We start from the raw sequence: 14,431 nt of genomic DNA on the forward strand, positions 1-14,431 counted from the left end.
ATTTTGTCCTTTTAAACATATTAATTTCAAAATTTAAAAAGTTTTAAACTAAGGTAAGAAGAAGATTTTCAGTTTTGACTTTTGATGTGTACTAATGTGAATAGATAGGTACAATGGAGATATTACATGTAATCCAGATTATCTAAAAATATTATAATTGGGGTTTGTAATCTAAGTCATTCATTTCAAGCAGAGGACAAGAAACTTCCATATTGTCTGGCAAATATTTTATAGTAGATAATTTGTTTTCCCATCATGGTGATTCTTCTGTAATTCAAAATCTTTTTGTGTTCCATTCAGTTTTGTTTGAATCTGACTAATTATTGCTCTTGATTTTTTAGGTGGTTTCTCAACTAGCAATATTAAAACAGTAGCAACAAGCACGAGTGTTTCTTTTAACTGGAGTGTGCTGTCTTCCAATGACATTTCAGTGTCAATATCTCTCAATAACTCTTTACAAGTTATGCAAAATAATGTTACAGTTTATGAGTGGGATAATTTAAAACCTGCAACCTTATATACTTTTGAATTTGAACTTAAACAGTTGCATTTGGATTTTATAAATACATTTCAGAGACTGGATGTTCAAGTAGAAACAGGTATACAGATATCTGGTTCATTATTTATTTATTTTTTTAATTTTTATTTATTTATGATAGTCACACAGAGAGAGAGAGAGAGAGAGGCAGAGACACAGGCAGAAGGAGAAGCAGGCTCCATGCACCGGGAGCCCGATGTGGGATTCGATCCCGGGTCTCCAAGATCGCGCCCTGGGCCAAAGGCAGGCGCCAAACCACTGCGCCACCCAGGGATCCCAAGTTCATTATTAATATATTATATATCTTGTAGATAACTTGGTTGATGTATTGTTCTTTTCAAAAGTGACTCAGTCAAGTATTAGCCACATAAAACTGCTTGTAAATGAACTAGCATAGTCCCTTTTTTTTCCTAACAATATCATTCTGGTAGTTGATTTATTGAACAGGCCAGGTTTAGCAAGGTTAAGAATTAACTTTGTTTTCTTTCCATCGCTTTTTAAAAATGGAACCAACTCTGGCAATTATTGATAGCTTTTTAGATGACTTTGAAGTGTCAATAAACAGTCTCATTCTCAGGTATTAATAGGTCCATTAAAATCCAATATAAAAATATCAATCTTGCATCCTATTTAAGGCTTCTTTGTTATTCATCCCTGGTCACACCTGACCAAAATTTGAAATACTGCAAGGGAAGCAAGGGAAAAGGGAATATATATTTTTAATTTTTTTTGTGGCTTCCTAGATCCACTTTCTTCCTCCACATGGTGAGAAAAAACTTAGGCAAAGAAGAGAGAGTCATAGACAGCTAATAAAGGCAATCCACTCTCTGTGATGGGCTATGAGTCCCGTTTTAATACCCTCTATAGGAATAAACTTTGAACCACAGTATATGTTTATAGGTGAAGTAGAGAAATATGTCAGTAATAAGAAAAAGGTAGAAATGTGATTAAAGCATCCCTTCTCCCCATCCTCCTCCTCCCCTCTGTGAAAAAACAAGACAACAGTTTCTTCAGAAGATCCTTCTCACATCTTCCTAATATGTAGGGTTGAGGCACTGATGAAATATCAAGAGTCACAGTACAATACCTACTCTCAGCAGGCTGATATTATCTTCAGTCTTTCTGTGGTGTGCAATCTTGGAGAAAAAGGCTAAGTGTTTTCTGGAAGGTGAACCCATTGGAAGTCAAGTAGCAGTGGCAGAGAGCAGAATTCTTAGCAAGTGTTATATCTAGTTCTCTAAAATAAAAATAAATCTGAAAAGTCTCTAAAATAAACACTTAAAAAGTCTCCACCAGCATAAGAGTAAGGGAAAGAAAGGGTAACCTAAAGTGACTTAGAAGGAAAAAAAAGTCCAACATTCGTAGCTTTTATTTTAATTAAGTTATAACTGGACAATAATTCTGCATAATTAATTCATAGATACTACTTGAAGACTATTTTTTAAAAATATTTTATTTATTTATTCATGATAGACATATATAGAGAGAGGCAGAGACACAGGCAGAGGGAGAAGCAGGTTCCATGCAGGGAACCCGACGTGGGACTTGATCCTGGGACTCCAGGATCATGCCCTGGGCCAAAGGCAGGTGCTAAACCACTGAGCCACCTAGGGATCCCCATTGAAGACTATTTTAATTGCTAGTAACTCATTTGCTACTTGAATAATAGCAACTTTAGCACTTTTACTGGTTTGGGAGAAATGTAAGGGAAGTGCACAATTAATGCCATGAGGTTTTCAAGATTATTATAAACGTTAAGAAATGTACTAATGAAATGTTATATTGCTGAATTCATCTTTCACAAAACACTTTTCTTTTGGTAGGCTCATGTTCACCAGGATGGATAGCATTGAGAAATAGCTGTTACAAAATTAGCAAAGAGAGTAAGCCATGGAATATAGCCCAGCGACACTGTAGATTATCCTTAAGTTCTGCACACCTTGTGGATATAAAAAATGAAGAGGAAAAAAAATTTGTATCTTTACTTCTCAGGTCAAAGAATCAAATAATAATATGGACTGGTCTTAATGATTTGAAGGTTAGTAAATGGAAATAAATGCATATATCATGATAAAACCATTTTCATCTGCTTACTCGCTTGCTTCCTTCCGTCCCCTTTCCTTTTCTTCCTTCCTTCCCTTTCCCCCTTTTCCTCCCTGCTTCCCTCTTTTCCTTCCTTCCTCCATCATGCTCTAAATATTTATTGAGTACTTCTTATAAGCCAGACACGGTTTCTTCTTCTGTTTCTCTATCTCAATTTTTCCCCTCCTTCCTCCCTCCCCGCCATTCTCTTTAGAGCAATTTAGGTTCATAACAAAATTGAGGGAAGTTACGGAGATTTCCCATGTACCCGACACGTTCATAGCTTCCCCCCCATTATCAACATCCCTCACCAGAATGCTAACAATTGTTATAACCAAGGAACCTACACTGACACATTATAATCACCAAAAGTTCATAGTTTATATTATAGTTCACCCTTGGTGCTGTACATTCTGTGGGTTTGGGCAAATGTATAATGATATACATTCACTATTATGGTAGCATGCAGAATGTTTTCATCACCTGAAAAATCCTCTGTTCTCTGCCCATTCATCTCTTCCACCCCCTTCAGTCTCTTTGTAGGCATCTATTTCTTTATGTAATTTTTCTTTAATTTTGGTCTTCTCCACACCTGTCTTAAATGTGGGTGATCGCGCCCATTTCTTCACTTATTTGCCACCTAGCCCAATTGCTCGTAGATATTTACTGAGCCCACTTCTCTTACGAGCCTCAGACGTCTATCTCATTTTCTCCTGATTATCTCTTTTGGAATTTACCACCAACACTTCAGGATTGCCCAGACTGTCCTCTCCTTCCCACCCACCCGCTCCACTGCCTCTGTTTCTCACCTCTGTGAACAACAGAGTAATGTGAACCCGCCAATATGGAATATGGAAATTTTTTTCATTTTATTTCTTTTATTTCAAACATCCAAGTTTATGAAATTTAATTTTATGGAAAGAGATATAGAAAGATCTGAAGATTTTATTCAATACCAGTGAAAAAGGATGTCTGACATTTTCTCCAACATTCCTGTCACTATGGAATATCTCATGAAATTTCATTTTGGTCAACTTTTTGTAGGAAAACCCAAGATCCAGCACAGTTATCTCTGTCCAGCCTGTATTTTCTTCTTGATGATCTATTAAAAAAAAAAATCTCCTGCTATTCAAAAATAATTCTGTTCTGTGGGATAGCCTGACCTGCAGTCACCCAAGGCAAATCAGTTTGATACCTTTTTTTTTTTTTTTTCTGTAGAACTTTGCATCAGTTTGGGGAAAACTGTTGACAGTCTTTTTTTTTTTAAGATTTTTTTTATTTGAGTTGGGGGAGGGAGGGAGGAGCAGAAGGAAAGAGAGTCACACTGAGTGCAGAGCCCAACATGGGGCTCAATCTCGTCACCCTGAGATCATGACATTGGTATTGTGACCTGAGGTGAAACCAAGAGTCAGACGCTTGACTGACTTCACACTCAGGTGCTCCTTTTGGACAGTCTAATCGCATTTTTATCATTCTCTTTTTGAGCTTCCTTTATTTTTTCACAGGCAGTGAATGAAGTTCTAATAAAGATTCCTTGAACCACAGTTCATCTCAGACATCTCATAAACCTGCCTCCCAGCATGTTAGTCTCTTTTCGAGTAGACCAGTTAGTGTGTATATAGTTATTTCCTGCTGTTAGTATGATTGTTATAAACTGTTAAATTAGAATCTACTCTTCTAATAGTTCTGGTTACTGGTTTCTGTTATAAGGCCCAGGTCATATGGTCATGACAGCCAAAGTGAGGAGTCCCAAGGCATCATGATGGTTGCTGTGAATTATTCAGAGGGGTCTAAGATACGGTCCCTCCTTTTATGATACTTAAAAATAATTTAGGAGATAAATGAAACATCAAAGTAACTATTAAGAGCAACTTCCTTTATACTAATAGCTGAGTCCTATAGTGTCTCTGAGGTGCTAAGCACCATTCTGTGCACTTTACTTGTATGACATGAGGGAATTGGAGCACAGGGAAGTTAACCTGCCCATGTGGACGTGCATCAGGGTCTGCTCTTTACCATTATATTCTATAACCTCTGCATTAAGCTGGTCTCTTGAGGTTAACATCAAAGTCACCTCCTGAGTTATAATCTCTGTGACAGGTTGAGAAAGTAATCAGTCCATCCAGCCATGCTGAGTAAGTGTGAGTTTGTTATTGGACTTTGAGGATAAATACTGTGTCTTATTCATCATTGCATCCCCAGCTTCCAGTTAGGTCCTGGCACTCAGCAGGAACATGATGAATGAAAGATTAATAGTTGTGTGGTCCAATCTGCAAAGTTTATCTATCTAGGTAACTCTCATTTAGTTCTCATAGCAACTTTATGAGGCAGGCACTATCATTATTCTCATTTATAGATGAGGAGATGGAGCTCAGAAAAAATTCTGGTCACGCTGCTAACAAATGGTCCCTGGCAGGTTTTGAATCTGTGTCTGACCAGTACTCTGTGCCCTAACCACTTATGCGTACTGCCTCTGAGCCTCTGTCTGTTTTCAAAGCTGCAGCACCATATATGCAATAAAGCAGATTTTTTGAGGAAACCGTATTCCTCCGTTCTGTTAGGTGGAACTGGAATGCATTATGTTAACATCTCTTAACTGTGAACATTGAGGTTGGTGATATTCACCAGTGACATCTCTTAGTAGAAAGGTACCAACAACTTCCTCTGATGCATATGACTGACTTATTTGATGACTTGAAATAAAATAACTAATACGTAATGAACAGTGGGTTTGTACTTGGCATTGTGCTGAGCCTTTACATGCACTGCCTCTTTAATCTTCAAGTTGATTTTTTTTCTCAAGTTAATTTGGCTGTAGGTTCTATTATTATAGCCATTTTATGGATTAGAAAATAAAAGCTTATTGTGAGATTCAGCAATTTTCTTGAAGTCCTATGGCTAATGGGTGGATAAAAGTGAATTGTCTCTAGCTCAGAATAACTCACGATGGATACAGATAGTTGAAGATATGACACTTTTCCTTCAAATTGGCTTAATTTGTACACCTTATTTCAGAAAGAAGGTCATCTCACGTGGACAGATGGATCATCTTTTGGCCTTAAGAAGAATGAAATCTTTTCTTTTCCACTGCTACCCAAGAATGAAACAGATTGCTATGTTTTACAGCAAAATGCAACTGGATCAAACTATTTCTTCACAAGATTTTTCTGTTATGTTCCATTGCCGTATATTTGCAGATATGACTGTAATTATTTTCATTAATATTCTTACATCATATATCTCACTTTATTATTTTAAAGATAGAATTATGATTTCTAATTACACATAATCCTCCTCTGTATTTTTTTCAGCACCTTCTCTGCAGGAAAACCTTTTGATCTATATAAAGGATGTTGGAACAACTGAAGTTGTATTTGGTTGGCATAATTTGAATGCTTGGAATAATTTGAATAAGTGGCTAAAACTGGGATATAAAATTATCATTAAATATTATTTAGATTATACAGAAGAAAAATATTTTGAAAGCATATCCCCAAATTCTATGGAAAAAAGAATTACCCAGTTGTTTCCTGGCCATACTTACAGATTTTTATTCTTTGCAATAAACGAATGGGAGGCAAAAACTATGTTAAGTTCAGTGTTCATTGTTGAAACACGTAAGTCACAAAATATCTGAAAATCTGATTTTTCAAATTAGCAGATATTTCCTGAAGATTTCGAGTTTTCTCATAATACTCTGGGATACCTCATTCTTTAACCATTTTAAATTACAGTGAATCTGTTTATGTCCTTGGCTTTCCTCTTAATCTGTAAACCCATAAGGGCAGGAATTCTATCTTATTAGTATTACAGCACCAACTAGACTAGTGCACAGCCCACAGTGAATAATCAGGACATTTTTGTGGAACTTAAGTTTTGATACATGTTAAGAGCAAGAGATAAACAGGCATGCATTGTGGATTTTGAGAGGCTTACAATGAAGAGAATTAGAAGAAGTAAAAGTAAAAGCAAACCAAAGATAGCAAAGTGTAAAAAAATGTAAGACGCTAAATTCTCAATAACTCAGTGGTACATTTAATAAATGCTTTCTAGAATTCAGAAGATAGGTGGCAGGGGAAGAGTCATGGAGAGGAGAGGCTTAGATTCAAACTTGAAGGAAGTAAAGTACATTGTGAGCAAAAGTGTGGAGATAGGAGTTTGTGGGAAGAGTAGTTGTAGGTTAATTGGGAAAGATTTCCTCAGACATGAGGGTAAAATCCGTTCGAGTGGTTAAGAGGTACCAGATTTGGGAGTGCTGGGTGTCAGTCTCAGATGATTGGACTTGACCTTAGAGGCATTGCACATCCATTCAGACTGCAGTTTCTGAGACTTGCTTTACCTTTTACAAAACACTTTTAATGCATAATCTCATAAAGGTTGTACCTTAACTCTGGGAATAGCTATATAGAAACGAGAAGACAGCTTCAGAAAGGTTAAGTAAACTGAGTAGAGCAACATGCTTCGTTAAGCCACACAGGAATCCACAGGATGGTCTTATTTTAACTCTTGAGCTATTTCTAAAGAAAGAAAAGGAATGTGTGTACTTTGTGTGTGTGTGTGTGTGTGTGTGTGTTGGGAGGTTAGAGATGGATGTGGGTTTGAAGCTGATATGTACAAGGTGCTTTTTAAAGAAAATTAATCTAGAAGGATTAACTGGGAAAACCACTGACTGGCACTGGAGGAAATGGTTTGGAGTGGGGAAATATTTCTGCAAGAGGATGGATGCCTGAGTTCTAGTGATGACAGGAATGAAGAGTAAGTAATAGGAAGTCCCTGCTCTCTAATTTGACTAGACAGAGGAAGTAAAAGATGTGTAAGATGTGATCATGGAATTCTAGAAGTGCCCTCTTTTGGTGGTTTGTAGTAAAAATAGTGATTGAACTAATAACACCTGTCATTTTGCCAAGTGCTCTACATTCCTTACCTCATTTAATCTTCATAATAAATTTTCAAGGCAGTTGCTACTATAATTCCCATTTTACAGTCAGGAAATTGGAGGCTTGAAGGAGTAAATAATTTACTCAGAAAGTAGAGGCCTACAATGGGAAAGTTGGGATTCAAATCCAATTTTCCTTTTCTCTTCAAACTAGAGTTTTATGGAAGTACTGAGAGTTGAGAGATTACTATGCCAGACTCTATCACTAATAAATATAAAGTTTTTTTTATTTTTAAAATTTCCTAGGCCCGTTATCAGCTCAAAATATCACAGTTACACATGTGACCCCAACAGAAATATTTTTACACTGGAATCCTCCAGATCTTGCATCTTTTCACCATTATCTTGTGACTATTTTGAATGTGGAAAACAATAAATCAGAAGAGATGTTTGTTGAAAAACTCAACACATCAGTGAAAATCGGAGATCTCAAACCTTTCCATCATTATCTGATATATTTATTCAGTGTAGGGGAAAGAGGAACTTTAGGATGCTCTGAGAGACCTATTTCAGCCATTACAGGTAAGCATGGGCCAATTTTGCCTTTTAATAGAAAATATAAACTTCATATTTTGAAATTTATTTGGTGAAATTTAATTATGTTGATCTTTCATTGGTATGAATACAGTTAAACATTTGAGTGTTGAATCAAAATTAAGCATGGATTCTAAATACTAAATTCGTTTAGATTTACATGGACTCTTTAAACATCTGCGTTGTTCCTACCAGAGTTCCTAGAAGACATATTTCTTATAATAGCCTTGGCTCGGAAATAAGTTATCACGAAACATGAAGATTAGTTCATCCAGTTCTTTTTAACACACTAGATCCAACAAGTAAGGTCTGCAGATTTATTCAGTTTTACTCCATTCTTGATTTTCTCACACAGTGTGATGAGTAGACCCCTAGGGGGCAGTATCATCCCAGGACTTTGGGCAAATGCACTTCTAATCATTCACCTCCTTATGGTAATTTTGAATCATTGTCTAGAAGATAATCGTTGAAGTAATCTGCCTTTTAATTAAGCAATATATATATTAAATCAACCTTTTTGGAAAGCTAAAACACTGTTGTATGAAACAATGCATAATTAAGCACGTTTTGGAGTATATCCCTATGTGTGTAATATGTTTGCACGTGTGTACTTAACATGCCTATATGCAAAGGCCTTTGGCTGAAATCCCAATCAAATCATACCAGCTAAAATTTAAACACACTAGAGCTGAGGTAGGAGAAATGGAAAACGTGCACAGCCGTAGGTCAATTAGTCTTCTACTCACTGGGAATACTAGCCATACTTTGAAAATAACAACAGTAAAAGATACTATTTAATGATTATTAAGTACAAATGCTTAATATACATGTATTCCGTGCAGCAAATCCTAAGCAAAAGTATTTTTCCAACTGGATAGTAGATAGCTGATGTTTTCTCTTCCTTGAGCTCAAAGCACCCATCAATGGGTAAATGCTTGGTTGAATCTTTCATGCTTATGAAGATGCTTTCTTTTTCTTATTATATATGTTTCACGTGTACAACATAATTCAGCATCTGTGTGCACAACAAAATGATCACTCAAAATTCTAGTTGCCATCCATCATGCTATGACTGACCCCCTTCGTCCTTTTTGCCCACTCTCCAACCCAGATCCTCTCTGGTAACCATAGATCTCTTCTCTTTAAGAGGCTTCCATTTTTAACCGACAGGGAGACTAGGAGGATTTCTCACAGATTTATTCATTTTGAAGTTGAATTAAAAATCTCCCATGGCATGTAGCTATTTAACAGGGGGACAAGAGGAAGGTATGTGTGTGTCTACACTTTTAATTTTGGGGTCATTTGCTCTGTATATTAACTATAAGCTGACACAGGAGTGCCTATGTAGGAAAAGAGCACACATCCAGTGCTCTTTTACTCTCCTAAGGTGAAAGCAATATTCTTTTTTTTTTACTCGTTATTCACCCAATAAATTATTTTTTAGTATCAGGAACTGAAAAATAGGTACTATAGATGCAAGGGTTTATAATAGGCACCAGAGATGCAAAGGTGAATAAAACCTAGCTTCTGCCTTTAAAGGGCTTATATATTAATAGAGTGAGACAAGTAAGTTAAAAAAAAAAAACAATGATCATGCTATATTATAGTTACTACAAGGGTTATGCTCTGGGTAGTATGGGAATATACAAAGGGATCAATTAATCCAGAAGTCTTCTGGTGGAGTCATATATTGCTTCAGGAGTTAACCAGGAGAACAGGAGTTAGCCAGGAGGTAAGAGGATGCTGTAAGTAGGACAAACAATAAGTGCACAGGCAGACAGGATCAAAGAAGAGGCATCTATGTAGGCATAGGTGGGAAAGCCAGACAAGGCTTTTAGAAGGGGCTGACATTTGAACATTAGCAAATCACAATTAATCTGACAAGACAAGAATATAGGGGGCATGTAGAGAGTCTAGAAAATATAGGCAAAGCGCAGAATGTGAAGAGCCTTCATACATTTTAAGGAGAATATTTTATTCAGTAAAATTTAACTTTTGGGGAGCCTTTTGAGAATGTGGAAAATTAATGGACCCTCTCCCATGAAAATGCATGTGCATGCACAGAAATCCCTTTATCAGAGACTCACCAAATCTCTTTTCCTCAATCTCTGCTTATGAGTGGCATTCAGTAGATTTCATCCTCCACTATAGTAAATATTTGTAAGTTTTGCAGCTATACAAATTGTTTCCCCTTGGAATCCTGTGGACAGTTTGTTTAATTGTACTATTCTAGCATTCTCTAATAGTTTTACATAAGTAATTAATTTCAATGCCTAGAGTCAGACCAGCTAGAATTTTGTGAAGTTATATAGGATCGACAGATTATGGATCTGACCCAGAGTGATATTTTCCTGAAAACTTAAAGTCTGGTGTTCTATTGTGTTGATAGGAAATGAATCTCAAAACAGAAGAAAAGTCAAGTTATAGTTTCTGGGAACCAAATAATGATGAAAATCATGGAGAATTCTTTAAAGGTTAAGTAAAGTGTAACTACTACATAGTTCAAAATTACGTTATTACTCTTGGACATGAACTAAGGATTGATCTTTGTGTTAGCGGACTGTAAAAAGTTTAGAGGAAGCATATAACACAGGATAAATAATTAAGATGAAGAGGAGGATGTTACTATTTCCAAAGAATTGTATAGTATTAAAAGTCACAAGGCTTAATAGTCAAGTAAATTGTGTAAAGAGATAAGCCAAAGTATTTTCTTCCGTTATTATGATAGAATATCAATAGCGTTCTCTGATTTTTTTCTGTAAAAATAGAAAGCACAATCTGATAATACCCTATTTCCAAATGAATATCATACCCTTCAGAAATTAGAAAAGTAGTTCAAAGTTGCAACTATTTCTATGATAAATACCAGACCCAAAGCTTTAAAAAAAAAGCCAACTATATGTTAATAACTCCCAAGTTTGTATCTTTAGTCCCCAGGCCTTACTCCTGAACTTCAGAGCTATGTATGTTTACTCAGTAATATGTCTCATTTGGATATCTAATAGATACTGTAAATCCAACATATCCAAAATAGAAGGACAGATGTTTCCACCCAAATCTGCTGTACCTATAGCCCTGTCAGGTAAATTCATGACCCTTCCATTCATCCAGTTGTTTAGGTCAAAAACCTTGAAGGTATCCTTGACTCTTCTGTTTTTCTTCAGTCTATACCCAAGCTATCAGGAAATCCTGTTGTTTTTATCTTTGCAATAAATCTAGAATCCCAATATTTGTCCCTACTTCCCCATCCAGGCCACCACTCTCTCTTGCGAAGAGTCCTGGGCTTGCCTCCTCTGTTTTAACCAGTGGCCCTCTCTGTAGTTGGTTATTAACATGGTAGCCCAAGTGATTCTTTAAAATTTAGGAGAGATCATGCTTCTGCATGTAACTGTAGTTGCTACCTCTTTTCTTCAAAATAAAAGCCCGTGAAGCCTCTGGGTCTCTGTTAACCCCTGGCCTCATCCTACTACTTTCTCCTTTCACTCTGGTTTTCTTTCTGTGTTTGAAGATACCAAGTAAACTCCCATCATGTAAAAGCTTTTGCTTTAGCTGTTTTTTTTTCCCCCTGCCTGGAAAGCTTTTCTTCCAGATATTGCATGTCTAACTTTCTTAGCTTCTTTCAAGTACTTTGCTCAAAATCTCATCTTTTCAAAGACACCTGCCCTGGATTCCCTATTTAATACCCCAACTTCTTCCCTACAGCTACCTCATTCCTGGTGTCCTTAACCTTAGCCTACTTTTTCTTTTTTTTCTTAACACTATCATGTCTAAAGTACTATATCATCTACACATTTGTTATATATAATTGTTTATTGTGTATTTCCACCCATTACAATATAAAATGCATAAGGCAGTGACCTTTGTTATTTTTCGTTGATGCCCCTTATATGCCTAGGTGAGTGAGTGCCGGGTTCATAGTAGGTGCCCTTGCGCATCTGATGAAAAAATGAGTAATCTTGGCAATGGGAACATTACTCTGATGGAACTCTCAAAAATCTGAAGAATTTGCTAAAGACTTTCTAGTTTTCCTTGATGTATATAATGTGCTTAATCTTGTTGACAAATCTTGCATAAATAATAAGATATTTTTCCCTAAAATTGAATCAATTTCAAGTCATGATGATGTAGGGATTTGCTTAATTTACTTTAAACATGAACCAATATTGGATTAAGACATTTTTACTCCACAGCAAGAGTAATGCTAACAAGTAAACTTAGATATATGTATCTATTTATCTTTTTCTTTAAGGTATTAATCCTCCTCAGAAAGTTCATGCTAACCCTGAAGATGTAGGAGAGGACAGTATAATTCTTCAGTGGGAATCCCCACAAGATGGCCACGAGGTCTATATTCAAATCAGACCTGTATCGGATACAAGAGAAGTCATGAAGCTTTTTGTAAAGGAGGCTAATAGATTCAAGTTTGATAATTTAACCCCTGGAATGACATATGACATTGGAATGGCAACAGTGATGAATGGGAACTTGAGTGAGCTGGTAACTATTCAACAAACTCTAAGTGAGAATCAAATATTTTTCATTCATAACAGATATCTGCCAATTTGGGGATATTGTAGAATATTCCGACACACCCCTCTGGTCACCGGTTTTACCTTTCTAAGTAGATTGTTGATATGGTTATCTAATGGTTGTCCAGGACCTGGAGTGGCTTGCATTCGTCTACTGAAAATGCTTAATGCTTGAATAAATGCAGCATTGTTTATGATTAGAAACTTCACTCTAAAGCCACACTATCTAGCTTTGAATCTGGGCTCAACTAGTTGAGTGTCCCCAGGCAATGTACTCTTTTTATGCCTCCATTTATCCATTTGTAAAAGGAGAGAAAATATGAGTATTTAGTTCATGGATTTTCTTGAGAATAGCTGATTTAGTAAAGGTAGGGACTTAGAACAGTGCCTGACACATAGCTTTATGAATGTTTGTAATTATTATCCTATTGGCAAAGGCATGCTGTTGTAGCACACTGAAACAAAATATTGACAGTATTTAAAAGGTTTAGGACCAAACCAACAGCAAATCTCTATATTCTTTATCAAATAAGATTAATTCACTCAATAGATAATCATTGAAAATCTATTAAGGAAGGAGAAAGGAAAAGAAATAAGTAAATAAATAATATTTATGGATATTTATAAATCATGCTAAACATTAGGAGGGAAAAAAGCAAAGTGATGTGATGCAAAGAGTAACTGAAGAGGAGTGGGTGGTTCTAGTATAGATGGACTGTAATGGACATTGCATTTGAATGGAGGCCTAATAGATGAGAAGGAGCCATAGTGCAATCGGAAGGAGGAAGGGTACTTCAGACGTGAACTCCTAGCGTAAAGACACAAAGGCTATAAAACAGGGAATAGGTTGGTGTATCTAAGAACAAAAAGGCCGGATCACATGGCATCTAATGAAGAGGGAAAAAGGGAATACGCAATGATATTGGAGAGGTATTCAGGGGTTAGTTCACATAGAGCTTGTATGCTGTGCTTTTGAGTCTGTTTTTTAGGGCAATGGGAAGTCACTGAAGGTTTCTTACAGGAGAGTGATGGTGTGATCTGTGTTACAAAAATTTCTCTCTGTGCAAAGAGTGATTTGTAAAGGGCCAGAAATGGAAGTAGGGCAACTGGGTAAGAGACGGTTGTGGAATTTAGGCAAAAGATTATGGCAGACAAGGGTAGGAAGGGTGCCGATGGAAAATAGTAGATATATTTTATAGTATGGGCATAGGAAGTCTGAGCTTTGGTGATGGACTGCATGTGAAGAATAAAGGAAGGGGGGGCACCTAGGGTTTTGACTTCTAGCCCATTTAGGTAGAAGGAGGTAACTCTGAGGAAGGAAAGAACATTGGACCCCACAGGGCCTTTTTTCTGACAATAGGGCAGCCTGATGGAAAAAAAGACCTGGTCCAAAAAATGATGAACCAGTAATGTCCTCACACAAGTAACATCAAATCTTCCCACTTTGTCCTCCAAAGACTAAAACTAAATTTGTATATAGTGCTTTCATACTTAAATTTCTGAGAAAACATGCCTGAAAATAATTATCATAGGAAAAAGTTAAGAAAAAGAAAGCACCTGAAAAAAAAGATTATCCTAAAAAGAATTATTTCATGCCCATCAAACAACCCAAACACTTTTACTGGCATAATGGAAGTACTAAAATTAAAATTCATAGATGGGAAATGAACTGTAACCAGCAATTAGCACTAGAGGTTAAAGTGTCCCCATAGTGCCTTGGGGCCTAAGTTTTCTCTCTGAAAATTTAGATCATTGAATATATTTTTAAATTAACTTCCAGCTCTAAAGTCCTATCTTTTTTTTTTTTTTTTT

General features: G+C 36.3%; 1 protein-coding gene across 1 annotated transcript in view; it reads left to right on the plus strand.

Annotated features, from left to right (window-relative positions):
- PTPRQ (protein tyrosine phosphatase receptor type Q) overlaps positions 1-14,431 on the plus strand; it is a 246,833-nt gene that overhangs the window by 3,716 nt on the left and 228,686 nt on the right. Inside the window, 6 exon segments of the mRNA XM_038558531.1 lie at positions 342-599; positions 2,362-2,576; positions 5,636-5,825; positions 5,932-6,237; positions 7,803-8,078; positions 12,340-12,609. Coding sequence (XP_038414459.1) covers positions 342-599; positions 2,362-2,576; positions 5,636-5,825; positions 5,932-6,237; positions 7,803-8,078; positions 12,340-12,609 — 1,515 coding nt within the window.

Source organism: Canis lupus, chromosome 15, assembly GCF_011100685.1.
Source record: "Canis lupus familiaris isolate Mischka breed German Shepherd chromosome 15, alternate assembly UU_Cfam_GSD_1.0, whole genome shotgun sequence".
Lineage (NCBI taxonomy): Eukaryota > Metazoa > Chordata > Mammalia > Carnivora > Canidae > Canis > Canis lupus.